The sequence below is a fragment of the Lutra lutra genome, chromosome 8 (genome assembly GCF_902655055.1).
Source record: "Lutra lutra chromosome 8, mLutLut1.2, whole genome shotgun sequence".
NCBI classification, from domain to species: domain Eukaryota; kingdom Metazoa; phylum Chordata; class Mammalia; order Carnivora; family Mustelidae; genus Lutra; species Lutra lutra.
The window spans coordinates 13655327-13668936 of record NC_062285.1 but is presented as its reverse complement, the minus strand read 5'-3'; the positions used below and the strand labels follow the sequence as shown (position 1 = coordinate 13668936).

The 13610-nt window shown below is 38.7% G+C and overlaps 1 protein-coding gene across 6 annotated transcripts in view; it reads right to left on the bottom strand.

Moving 5' to 3' along the window:
• MYO3A (myosin IIIA) overlaps positions 1-13610 on the bottom strand; it is a 248501-nt gene that overhangs the window by 186790 nt on the left and 48101 nt on the right. For all 6 annotated transcript variants that reach the window (XM_047743195.1, XM_047743199.1, XM_047743198.1 and 3 more), the window contains one exon: positions 3025-3101. In XM_047743195.1, the coding sequence (XP_047599151.1) occupies positions 3025-3101 (77 nt within the window). The remainder of the gene's footprint in view (positions 1-3024; positions 3102-13610) is intronic.

Below are 13610 nucleotides of genomic sequence, written 5' to 3'. Positions count from 1 at the left end.
TAAATAAATAAAATCTTAAAAAAAAAAAAAAAGGAACGGACCATTGATGTATGCTACAACATGTGTAACACTAAGAGAAAGAAGCCAGACACAAAGGCCACATACTGTTATGATTCCATTTACATGACACGTCCAGAAGAGGCAATTCCATAGACAAAAAGCAGATTAGTGGTTGTGTAGCATAGGACAGCTTGGGAGGAAATGGGGAGTGACTGCTAATGAGTAAGGGGTTTCTTTTAGGGGGAAAGAAAATGCTCTAAAATTAGACTATGATGATGGTTGCACAACCCTGTGAACATACAGTTAACAATCATTAAACTGTACATATCAAATGAGTTAATTCTATGGTAGATGAATTATATCTCTAAAAAGCTGTTTAAAATAAAAAACACGTTCAGATGAATTTTCTCTTCTTTTGGGTCTCTTGGTCTTCCTTAGTATAAAAATGTATTTTGCCCCACCAACTTTTTTGTTGTTGTTGTTGTTGTTATTTTTTGACGTCATAGATGTGGTCTAGGAATAGCTCGCCAAAGGCTTGGGTGAATTTTTGCTCCAATATGCCTAAAAAATCCTTAGCTTATACTTTCCTAGGGTTACTGTAAATACTATCCCCTTTTTCTTGGCAAAGTCTCGTGGCTTATAAAAATGAAGGGTCACCTACCACGGTCACTCTTTCCCTAGTCCCTTTCATCCTGAAACACACACGGACCCCAGTCTGGGAAGGATGGCTTTATGTAACCAGCAAATGCTTCCTCTGAACTAGAATTTAATTTAAAAATGTCAGTAGAGAATTCCACTGTTCAACTGATAAATGAACAATATTGCCTCTGAGGCCCTAAAAACACTGAAATAATTCTATGCCATTAGTTATGGAGAATATATTAAATTTTATTTACTTTGCTGCTTTCTAATTCTATGAGATTGGTCATTAATAACATAGAGCTGGTGTATAACCCATGACTTCACGAGTTAGAGAGCTGGTTATTCAAAATATATATACTTCAACAATTCTAGGTAAGTGGAAATTTATTGAAATACTGACAATCATTCATAAGTTGGGAAATGTTTATTACAGAAAAATAAGTACAATATACATAAAATCTGGAACATGCACATATTTACACAACAGCTTGAAAAGATCACAGTGAGGGCACCTGGGTGGCTCAGTGGGTTAAAGCCTCTGTTTTTGGCTCAGGTCATGATCTCAGGGTCCTGGGATCAAGCCCTGCATTGGGCTGTCTACTCAGCAGGGAGCCTGCTTCCCCCTCTCTCTCTGCCTGCCTCTCTGCCTACTTGTGATCTCTCTCTGTCAAATAAATAAATAAAATCTTAAAAAAAAAAAAATCACAGTGAACCTTTCTCTTTTAGGTAACGTCCACTGGTTTGTTAAGCAGAAAAGAACTTTCAAACTGTGTTTGTGCTATTGGAGTTTTACTAGTAACAAATAATGACTTATCAGTAAAATGACAGTCCCGTAATTGCATATTAAGAAGTGTCAATTTTAATTATTAACTCATTTAATACTCTGGTAATTAAATTTTAGATAGATCCAAATATTTTCTCTTACTTAGACAGTGGTTCCAAGATCCACTAAACAAAATTGCTTTTTTAACTAGAAGAAAACTTAAATACCTAACAATGGCTTTGTTACTATAACATGGAAAATACAAAGCTAGGTTATTAACTATTTAATATTAATCAAGTAATAACATAATTATTACATAGTATAGTATTTATAGTATTGTTTTTCTAGATTACTAAAATACATAAATAAGCTGCACTGTTTAATATTAACCCTATATTTTATTAATTTCCAATTTTAAAATTTTTTTCATAAGCTTTTAAAACACTACTAATATATCAGAACAAACTGAAGAAACTCTCGCTTGACATTCTCTTACTCAATTTTGGTTTTCTCTATATGACCACACTTCCTATTTCTATTCCAAGGTGTACATCCCGTTTAAAAATTTTTGAATCCAGGGTACCTGGCTGGCTCAGTTGGTTAAGTGTCTGCCTTCATTTGGCTCAGGTCATGATCTCAGGGTCCCGGGATTGAGCCCTGTATAGGGCTCCCTGCTCAGTGAGGAGTCTGCTTTTCTCTCTCCCTCCGCTGGCCATTCCCCTGTGTGTGCTGCTCTCTCTCTCTCTCTCTGTGTCAAATAAATAAAATCTTTAAAAAAAGCTTTTGAATTCACTGGAATTTTTAAAATTCTAAAGATAATGTATCCTTTCTCATGTTTTATATTCCATTTACATTTCACTTTTTTGCAAGTACTAATTGAATATTAAAATAGAAACAGCACGCAAGGGTTTAATCCCCAAACACATTTCATTCTAAGGCTTTGCAATATTAATGTAGTATTTGAACCACTTCCCGCCCTTGACTTCCTGGAAAATGGTAAATAAATAGCAGAACATTTCCCAGAGGTTGAAGAGAGAGCTTTCAAACATAAATGTTCTTTATGGATAAACATAATTAAAAAGATTAAAGGCATTAAGAGTGGCTGTGGAGGGAAGATGGGACTCTAGAAAACTTTTTCCCTCAGGAATTTTGGCAGTTCATCCACAACTTCCCAAAGGTAACGGTTTGAAAAGAGTCTATTTAAGTTCAATGTTGCCCCCAAGCAAGACAGGCCCAATGTAGGAACCTGTGATACAGGTTAGTCACCACAAATCTGATCTTCGAGGCTAGGATTTTCCTAATATTTCTACTATAATATTAATAATACGGATGCGTGTTAAGCAATTAAAATCAAATTTAATTTAAAAAATTAAGGCTGCAAGCAGTTTCTCTTTACCTCATCTGATTCATTCATTCACTCCTTTATTTATTCATATTCATTCATAGTCCATTTACTGAACATCTCCCATGTTCCTTCTCACACATGCAAAAACCTTACATAAAAACAACTGACATTTTCTTCTAGTACCTTCCAAAACACATATGGAGATAGAGTATGCATGGAAAGGCAAGTCAGAAAAGATCAACTATTACATCTGTCCCTCTCAAAACTATCTGACCTCAGGAGCCATCCAAAATGGCGTTCCTACGGAGGTGTTCCGATGGTGCCGAGTGCTGGTGAGCTGTGCAGACACACCTGAAAGAAAGACACAAGACTTCAATTCTTGCATTAATTACTCAGGCAAAGAGACTCCAACGGCAGTATATTTCCTTACAAACTACCATTAAAACTCTGTTCCTTTAAAGTTGCCATGGGACTTGAACTTCATATTAAAGTATTCTAAGTCAGGATTTCCTCATCGCCAAAATACAGAATGGTCCTCTAATTTTCTGTTTCTCATATCCAACATCTCTATCATTAAAGCCCCATGTCAAGTTTTATTTTTCTATGCTGACAGCTGGTCCTGATCATACTAACCTTAATTTTTCGACCTCCTATATTTTTAACTACCTGTCTATATTATGTAGTTTGGCATGTAATTGTTATTTGAATGATAAGATTCCTCCCCTCTCTCCTCCTCCTTTTGCCTACTACCAAATTCTGGTGAGTTTGAGACTTTTTCTATGGTGGTATGCATAGAGTAGATTTGTGAATGTGAATAAAATTATTTTCCATCACATGATAAACTTTGGAAAAAAATCACACCTGTCTAGAAGTTTTAAATTAACGGTATCTATTTAATCCAATAATGGAAATACAATCAGTTCTATTCCTTTAGAGAGATTACAGAAGGAAGGACTACAATGAAGAGGTAAAACCAAAAATTTCAATCATGTCATCCCACTAATTACACCTGGTTAGATATAATCATAATTGACCTTTAAGAAGATTAGGAGTAAAGTCTCTCCTTGCATTTCACATTCCAGCTCCTCATGCAGACAGCAGGCCTGGCCTGGTTACCTCTGGCCTTCCAGTGCTCTTCCCTTGACCTGCTCTGAACTTGATGGGTTACACCCAAACCATGGGCTTCCCTTCCCTGATTTCCCTGTTTTGAAGATTTTATTTATTTTAGAAACAGAAAGAGTGAGAGCAAGAAGGGGGAGAGGCAGAGAGAGAGTCTCAAGCAGATTCCATGCTAAGCCTAGAACCCAATGCAGGGCTTAATCTCACAACCCTGAGATCATGACCTGAGCTGAAACCAAGAGTCGTACACTTAACGGACTAAGTAACCCAGGCATCCCCTGATTTCCCTGTTTTGAAAAGTGCCTCCAAGGTTGTCACATTTATTTTAGGCTCTATTTATCTTACAAGCCAAGTAAGACAAAGGCATTAATTAAGATTTAAATTTGGATTCATTTGATTCTTCCAAGTTGGCATTTGACATTTATCATGAAACTCAAAGGCCATATTCAGCCAAAAGGGTATTTTGATGGTGGAAATAACGTTTAAATATTGGTGGAGTATACTTGGGCGTAGGGGTAGGCAGTATGTTTCAGTGCCATATTAACTGCATCTCACAATGACCTAACCTACCTATTCCACTGATGTATAGTATAAATCCTGCCCCAAACAGAATCTTCATCTATGGCCTTCAAATTCTGTCTTTGAAAAAGTTAATCTTTTGAAAGAAAAAAATATCCTCACTAAATAATTTTTCAAATTCAAGGGAGATGATCTAATCTGTGCATGAAGATTGTCTCTTAAATATTTTTTAACAGTTCACCTGAAGAAAGAGCATCATTGCTTAACAGGACATTTCTCCAGAATATACCCCCTACCTCCATCTCTACTCCAGGCATTTTAACCTTTAGAAAAATTAAATTTAAATCTAAACATTTCATATTGTCTTTTTCTATAAATTAAAAGAAGTGATTAAGCTCAGATTTTATGAGAGCATCAGAATATTGTAATTTATTTATATAAGTGGGAAAAGCACATGGATTTTTTTTTTTTTTTTGAGATTTTATTTATTTGAGAGAGAGAGAGAGAATGAGCATGAGCAGTGCAAGGGGCAGAGTGAAAGGGACAAGCAGACGCCCTGCTGAGCATGGAGCCAGATGTAGTCTGATCCCGGGACCCTGGGAACAGGACCAGAGCGGAAGTCAGATGCTTAACCAACTGAGTCCCCCGGGTGCCCCGCAAATGGATGTTAAAATCAATTCAATTTAAAACTGATTCTAAATTTACTGAGATTTATTCTAAGGTATCTATCTATCTAAATTTACATTTTACTTGATTCTGTCGCACATTTTTGTCTCAATTTCTTAAAAAAAGTTTAAAAATTCAAATGTCATTTAACTGAAATGTAAAGGGAAAGGAAAAAAAAAAAAACCACAACCAAGTAATAAAAAAAAAATCAAAAGTTTTGCTCCAGGCAGGAAAATGACCTTTTAGAGTAATCATGTGATATATTTATTCTCTTTTTGAATATGAAGAAAAGATTACAACACTAGGGTTGACATTTCTCAGCAAGTAGTCATGTCCTGGTGTCTGAATTTATAACCAGGGATGTTTGGAAAGGACCTTCCTGCCACACTCCACAGGAAATAAATACATGTGGAAAGATACTAGCAAAAGGTTTTTTAGGGTGTGATATGTGACCCAAGGTAGTCCATTCAGGTTCTTTTTCTTGGAAACGTGAATCTTGAGTGGAGTGGACTCTCAGGGAGGAGGTAACTAGAGCAGAGTCATCCAATGGCAGGGCTCAAAGGTCCAAGTGACGCTGCCCCCGAGGACAAGGGCTGCCATGGCCCTTCCTAGGAGGCCAGAGAGCCCAGCTTCTTCTCCCTTGACTTTGTAAGCCTGTCGGTGTTGTTTTCAGTATCCTTGCCTCAGTTGGTCAGAGTTAGTTTCTGTTGCTCACAAGCTAAACTCTAGCTAACATAAGACCCAAATGATTTTACACACAAAGGAGCAAATTAATAAGAGTAATAGTCAATAATGCGTTTACAAAGTCTACGAGTTATTAGATTTTATATTAATATGAGACTATATTACATTTATATGTTACTATGAGATTAAAATTTTTCTAGGAGAGCGTTTGGCCTCCAAACTCTTTAATCACACATCCCAAAGAAGAAGAAACTCATAAGTAAACATACAAATATAGATATGGCTACAGATATTCTCCATATATTTTCTATTATATTAACTTATGCATTCTGAAGCACATAAAGATAATTTTAAAGGATGAGATTAAATAATAACTGTATTATGACTATGTCATAATTAGTATGGGTATTTTTTCTGCATCCCCATGATGTCTTGTAAGCATGCTGGCATTGACACCCCCTTCAAAGACCACTGGTCAGAATGTGGGCTAATGAATTAGTGTTCTTGGGGTCTCACATATCATTAAGTGGCTTTTGGGATCCTGCACAAAGAATGTTTTATACCTGATTCCCATACAGGAAAAAGACACTGTAAAACTAGAAACAAGAAAACTGTAGCCCAGAATGTGAAGAAGAAGAAAAACAAAAAGTCTCAAGAAAGTGAAAAAGAAACAATGCCACTAGGTAGAATAAAAAACCTGTGGGTCGGGGCACCTGGGTGGCTCAGTTGGTTAAGCATGTGCCTTCAGCTCAGGTCATGATCTTGGGGTTCTGGGACTGAGCCCTGCATCAGGCTCCCTGCTCAGCAGGGATTCTGCTTCTCCCTCTCCCTCTGTCCCTCCCTTTGCTTGTGTGCTTTCCCTCTCTCTCTCTCAAATATCTCTCTCAAAAAATAAATAAAATCTTAAAAGGAAAACTAACACTTGAGTCTGATAATATTGAATGATATTAATGTTAAAAATAAGACACACAACTGGGTGCCTGGGTGGCTCGGTGGGTTGAAGCCTCTGCCTTTGGCTCGGGTCATGATCTCAGGGTCCTGGGATCGAGCCCCGCATCAGGCTCTCTGCTCAGCAGGGAGCCTGCTTCCTCCTCTCTCTCTCTCTGCCTGCCTCTCTGCCTGCTTGTGATCTCTGTCTGTCAAATAAATAAATAAACTCTTTAAAAAAAAAATAAGACACACAACTAGGAAAGAGTGACAGAAGACCTTTGCCAAATTTCATGTGTGTGTTGAATGTTTCTGTAATCTTTCTTAAACCTCAACATCATTTTACCAACACAACCAAATAGCTTTGAAGCTAGAAGGCAACTTATCGGTCATAAAGTCTAACGTGTTCATTTTCAGCTTAGTAAACTTCAGCTGAAGAGAAAAGTAAGTTTCCCGAGGACACATGACATTTTTATTTGGTATGAATTCTCACAAGAAAAGTAGCTAAGAAGGTAGAAAAATGCAAAATTCTATTAAAAACGATTGCCATAAATTACTTTAAAAGGCAACAGGAATCCAAATTATGAGTTCAGATGGCCTAGGAATAAAGAAGATTAGGAAAATCATCTTGTCCAGAGAGGAAATAATGGACTAAGTCACCAAAGTAAACAGTTATGTAAGCATCTCAAGGGATAAGATGCTAAAAGTTTGGAAAATTCCATTTTCCAACAGGAGGAAAGGAAGGAACAGGAGGCCAGAGGGAAATAGGGCTGAACAGAAAACAGCCTAGAAGAGTGAACAATGATCCATTGAAAGTCAAAGCCTCAGGAACATTAGGAGGTGTATGTTAATGATTCTTAAGCCCTTTGCTTTGATTATATTGAAGTTTTCATGCTGTTTTAGGCCCTTCCAACAAGGCTACCTGGCTATTTGATTATTGTACAGCCAACTCTGTTCCCTATTGTCTAAGTGCTTCTTCTAGGGAGAAAAAGGTGCCAAGAGATCTCTGAGAGCCTTAGGGAGTCAGAAGAAAATGAAATATGTGGTTTCCAATGTGGTTTCAACAGGACAACTTCAGGAAACTTGATTTGCTACCCATACAGCAAAACCCCTGACATCTAAAGAGGGCAAAGGGAAGAGCATGGGATTTTGTTGTTGTTGCTAAAAATAAAATACTGCAGGAATGAGAATTGAAATTCTAAAAATATGGATTTTTTTCAACAAGAAGAGGCCTTAAAATTTATTATACCATTCAATATCCTCATTTTGTTGATGAAGTTAAGATAGTGTGAAGATGAATCTGGGCATGGTACCCAAATATTTGGTCAACCATTATTCCAGATGTTTCTGTGACGTATGTTCTGGATGAAATTAACTGTGAATTAAGCAGATTATCCTCCATACCATGGATAAGCCTCGGTCAGTAAGTGAAGGGCCTTAACAGAACAGAGACTGACCTCCACTGGGTAAGAAGGACTTCTGCCAGCAGCCTACCTTTGGACTCAAACTGTAACTTTTCCCTGGGTCTTCAGCCTGCCAGCTTAACATCACATTTTGGAGTCACCAAGCTTTCATAGTCACATGAACAATTCCCTTAAAATAAGTCAGTCTCCTCTCCACCCGCCACCCCTGCCCACCATAGTTGTTGATTCTGTTTCTCTGGAGAACTCTGGCTGATACAGATTTTGGTACTGAGAATAGTTAGAGGAACTGAATCTTAAAGACAAGTCTGGGGTATGATGTGGTGATAGAGGTACACAAAATACCAGCACTGGATACTTCTAAACACTTACAAGAGGCATGGTTCAGGGTGGAATCGCTGGGCATCTTGACAAAGTAATGAATATAATGAAACTGGCTGGTTTCTACTAATGTTACTGGACAAAGTGAGGAGAAAAAGAAGGATGAACTCAGGGATTCGAATTCCCAGCTCCAGTGCTGCATAATGACCTGAAAGCTTCTATGTCTGCCCTGAAAGAGACCCTTCTCTCCAGTCAATAAAGAGTTGAGATTAGTGAAAGCCAAACCTAGAATCTCCTTATTAAGGGTGTGGGTTGATGGAGGAAGGAATAACTTGGATCAGGCTGAACTTCCCGATAGACCCACTAAGCAGAGACTTTGCATTTAATATTGCAGCTTAGAAAGTCAGAAAGTGTTGGCTGGTTGGCTGGGACATGGACGAAAAAGTTGACCTAGTAAATGATCTTGAAATGCCAGAACCATACTGGTTTACTCTAGAGGAAGAGATTCAAAGACTTAGGAAGACTGGAATGTTAGAGAGGATTCTTCATTTCAGACCTACTCACCCAACAAGGGAGCATCCAGAGGATGCCTTTCAACATAACTGTGAGAAACCCATTTTTGAGGGGAGCCCCAGCATCCTTGAGAGCTCTTTTACCATTCTTCCGTGTAGGCTAAAACTTACATTAGGAGCTGCTGCCACTGAATTAGGAAAGCTAAGCGCAGTGGGAGTAATTGGATCATAGAGTGGCAGGGGCCAGCTGGTGGTCCTTAGTGGCCAAGTACAAGGTGGGCACAGTTACCATAATGGGTGGCAGGGCCAAAGCAGTCACCAGAAGTCTCTGAATTGCAGAGACCTGTGCTGTTGCCTAGTTGACCTTGCTGTTACGAAAAGTGAAATAGATGGGAAGCCTGCTAAATTTGTTAATCTGAACAAGCAAAATAGTTCTATGTTAAATGAACAAAAGTCTCACCTGAATAATCAAAACAGTCGTGTCCCCTCCATCAGTCCCAAAATTTGAGCTGGTTTACAGACCCAGAACCTCTTGAAGGGGAGGTCACCCCTTGAGAAAGGGACCCAAGTATATTGCCCAAAATGTACACTGTTTAAACTGCCTCCCAGCCTTCCCCAAAGGGACCAATGGCCTTTTACCAGGGTGTGCGCTGGGGAAAAGGAAATAATAAGACTTTTGCAGGATTTCTAGAGACTAGATCTGAATTGACACCAGTTCCAGGAGACCCCAAATGTCACTGTGCTCTACCAATCAGAGTAGGGACTTAACAGAGGTCAGGTGAGCAATGAGGTTCCATTCAGATCCATCTCATGGTAGGCTCAGGCTTCTGTTTCATCATTGTTAGTTCAGGAGACTGGGGTGAATCAATGACTCTTTATGATTTTGGGGGTCACAAACTGCTTAGTGAGTTTTGTGAAAGCTTTATACTTTCTCATTAGGAAATTCATATTCACATAATGTTCTGCATATAAGGGATATCAAAAACCTCCTGGCATTCTATACTTAATATACCCAATGACGTTCAAGGTTATCTCCAGCTTTAGCTTTTAGCAAGTCTAAAGATGACACAAGGTAAGTGACTCTGTGCAACCACTACTCCTATCCATACTAATGTGATTTCCCTTGGAAATCTGTCCTCTCTCCAGTCTACCCGGCACTAGATCTTTCCCTTTTTTTAATACTCAGCTCACACTGTGTAATGGAGATTGTGTAGTGCTTTCTCTAAAGACATCGAGATTACCCTGCTCACTGCCAACTCCTTGGCTTTGAACAAATAAACCACGCACTTTGAGCTATATGTGCATTTGATTCCATATGACTTTGTGCGTGTATATAGATGCATAGCATTGAACCTGTTACAGAGAGTTGAGTATAGTCGACCCTTGAACAATGTGGGGCCTAGGAGTGCCAACCCCCACACACAGTCAAAAATATGCATATAACTTTTTAAAATATTTATTTATTTATTTATTTAATCTTTATTTTTTTATTTTTTTTTATAAACATATAATGTATTTTTATCCCCAGGGGTACAGGTCTGTGAATCGCCAGGTTTACACACTTCACAGCACTCACCATAGCACATACCCTCCCCAATGTCCATAACCCCACCCCCCTCTGCCAACTCCTCTCCCCACAGCAACCCTCAGTTTGTTTTGTGAGATTAAGAGTCACTTATGGTTTGTCTCCCTCCCGATCCCATCTTGTTTCATTTATTCTTCTCCTACCCCCCTAACCCCCCACGTTGCATCTCCACTCATGCTTAGTGAAATAAGTCAATCGGAGAAAGACAACTATCATATGATCTCCCTGATATGAGGAAGTGCATATAACTTTTGACTCACCAAAAACTTAACTGCTAATAGCCTGCTGTTGACCTGAAAACTTACCAATAACATAAACAGTCAATTGCCACATATTTTGTATGTCATATATGTTATATACTGTCTTTGTACGACAGAGTAAGCTGAAGAAAGGAAAATGTTATTAAGAAAATCACAGGGGTGCCTGGCTGGCTTGCTTGGTTAAGTAACTGACTCTTGGTTTTAGCTCAGGTCATGATCACAGGGTCTTAGGATCAAGCCCCACGTCAGCTCTGCACTGAGCGTGGAGCCTGATAGAAATTCTCTCTCTCCTTCTCCCTCTGCTCCTCCTGCTTGTGCTCTTTCTCAAAGAAATAAATAAAATATTTTTTAAAAAGAAGAGAAATACACTCACATTACTATACTGGATTACAAATAACACATGTATAAGGGGATCCATACGTTCAAACCTGTGCTGTTCAAGGGTCAACTGTCTATAGAATACTCTTTAAGTATGGTGCACTATTATCACTGATCCCTTCTTATCTTATTTTTTCATTCCCTTTTATTCCCAATTACCTCTCCCATTGTCCTGTCTTCTGTTCCACCATAAAAGTCTTTTTGCTTAAAGCTTTTCAGGAATTGGAATTTTAGAATTACAGATTAAGATCAAATAATTTTAGTCTAAACAATTATTTTATAGAAAGAAAAACTGGGGGTGCCTGTATGGCTGTTGGTTAAGCATCAGACTCTTGATTTCTGCTCAGGACATGATTCCAGGGTTGTGAGGTCAAGCCCCAAGTCAGGCTCCATGCCTAGCTTATGATGCTCCCTCTCCTGCTCCCTGTGCCCCTCCCCTCTCTGTCTCAAAAGAAGAAAGAAAGAAAAGAAGAGAGAGAGAAAGGACGGAGGAAGGGAGGGAGGGATGAGTAATTCTTACAAAAATATAAGAAAAGTCCTCTTTGATTCACCTAAAGACATCAGACTTTACTATTACTACGAGAGAGGCATACCTGGTACTCTTATTAAAATGTCTACAGCTGCATTGAGGTAAATAGATTGTTTTATGTTGGGTAAGGCTCTAGATATCAAGTTTTCTCTGTTATCAAATACAACTCTTTTAAAACATCAGAAATCCATTCTTGGGGCGCCTGGGTGGCTCAGTGGGTTAAGCCGCTGCCTTCGGCTCAGGTCATGATCCCAGGTCCTGGGTTCGAGCCCCACATCGGGCTTTCTGCTCAGCAGGGAGCCTGCTTCCTCCTCTCTCTCTGCCTGCCTCTCTGCTTACTTGTGATTTCTCTCTGTCAAATAAATAAATAAAATCTTTAAAAAAAAAAAAAAAGAAATCCATTCTTGATTTCATAACAGAATTTTTTGGTATACTTCATGTAATTTAACTTCAACAATTAAAAACTAAAATTTTGACCATCTCTTGGAATATAGGGCCATGCATATCCATAAGAAAACAAGTTATCTAGGGGCGCCTGGGTGGCTCAGTGGGTTAAGCCGCTGCCTTCGGCTCAGGTCATGATCTCGGGGTCCTGGGATCGCGTCCCACATCGGGCTCTCTGCTCAGCAAGAGGCCTGCTTCCCTCTCTCTCTCTCTCTCTGCCTTCCTCTCCATCTACTTGTGATCTCTGTCAAATAAATAAATAAAATCTTAAAAAAAAAAAAAGAAAACAAGTTATCTAGAATATTTAGAAAATATCTTTGTCTTTCCTTTTCCATAACCCTCTTTTTAAAAAATCTTTCTTTATTCACAGCTACTTGCAAAATGGGATGGCTCAGGGAGGCTTGCTTGTGCCATGTCAGCCCACTCCCTGGTCATGATTAACTGAATCAAAGGAGAGTACCTGACCCAGCTTGTCCAACTGAGCTCCTTCTTCTACTTCAAACTCTTTTTGCTTGGGGTGCTAAAAATCCAGGCCAGGTTAGCAATTGCCATTGGACCCAGAGGCCACAGAGGCTGAGAAGGCTGAGACTACTCTTTCAAGTAGCTTTGATGGGCAACATGAAAACTCCAGAGGCTGGTCTGGAGATACCCAGAGAGAACAGAGAGGAGAGATTTGGTTTCTCCAGTGAGAAAGCAAGAGACAGCAAGTGGTTGTGGTTCTTGCCTTCATTCTTCTGTCGGTTCCAATCCTCTGAGTCCTGTTCTGCCTATCTTGTCCTTTGTGTCTTACTTTTGGGGAGCTCGTTTGGTTTTCCTGCCCCTACAACTACAAGACCCTTGACTGAGACATATAACATTACCTATGATGTTAAATAACTTAATTCAGCTTTGGAAAATATTCAGTTTGGAATACGTAAGCCTATAGGTTCAGTTGGAACCACACAGCCATAAAACAAATAGCCCATTTAGTCATGGTTCTGCTTTAGATAACGAAGGAATTACAAATGTCATTTCTTTCAAATAAAGGTCACCTCCCCAAAGTACAAAAATAAATTCTAGCTGAGTGAAATATTGGGTTTTTGTGTAAGTATGAAAATTCTAAAGCTCTGCCAACTTGTAAAAATGGTTCTTTTCCCTCATTTTTTCCATTATTTCTTTCTATAAAGCACTAAATCTCACATTTTCAAGATTCATAACAACCAGCTACCAATACACACATATATATATACACACATAGACATATATATATAATATCTTTAGACATATATATAAACATCTTTCTACTTCAATAGTAAATCTCCAACTCTATTCCACAGTTTAAAAAGGTTTTTGATATAATTTCAACCTTAGAGAAAAGTTGGCCAGAGAGGTACAAATAACTTCTTTCCTTCACCACTGAAAAGTAAGTAGGTGACGGGATGCCCCTTTACCCCACAAAGACTTTAGTGTGTGACTGCTGCAAACAAGGACATTCCCCTACATACCAACTGTACAA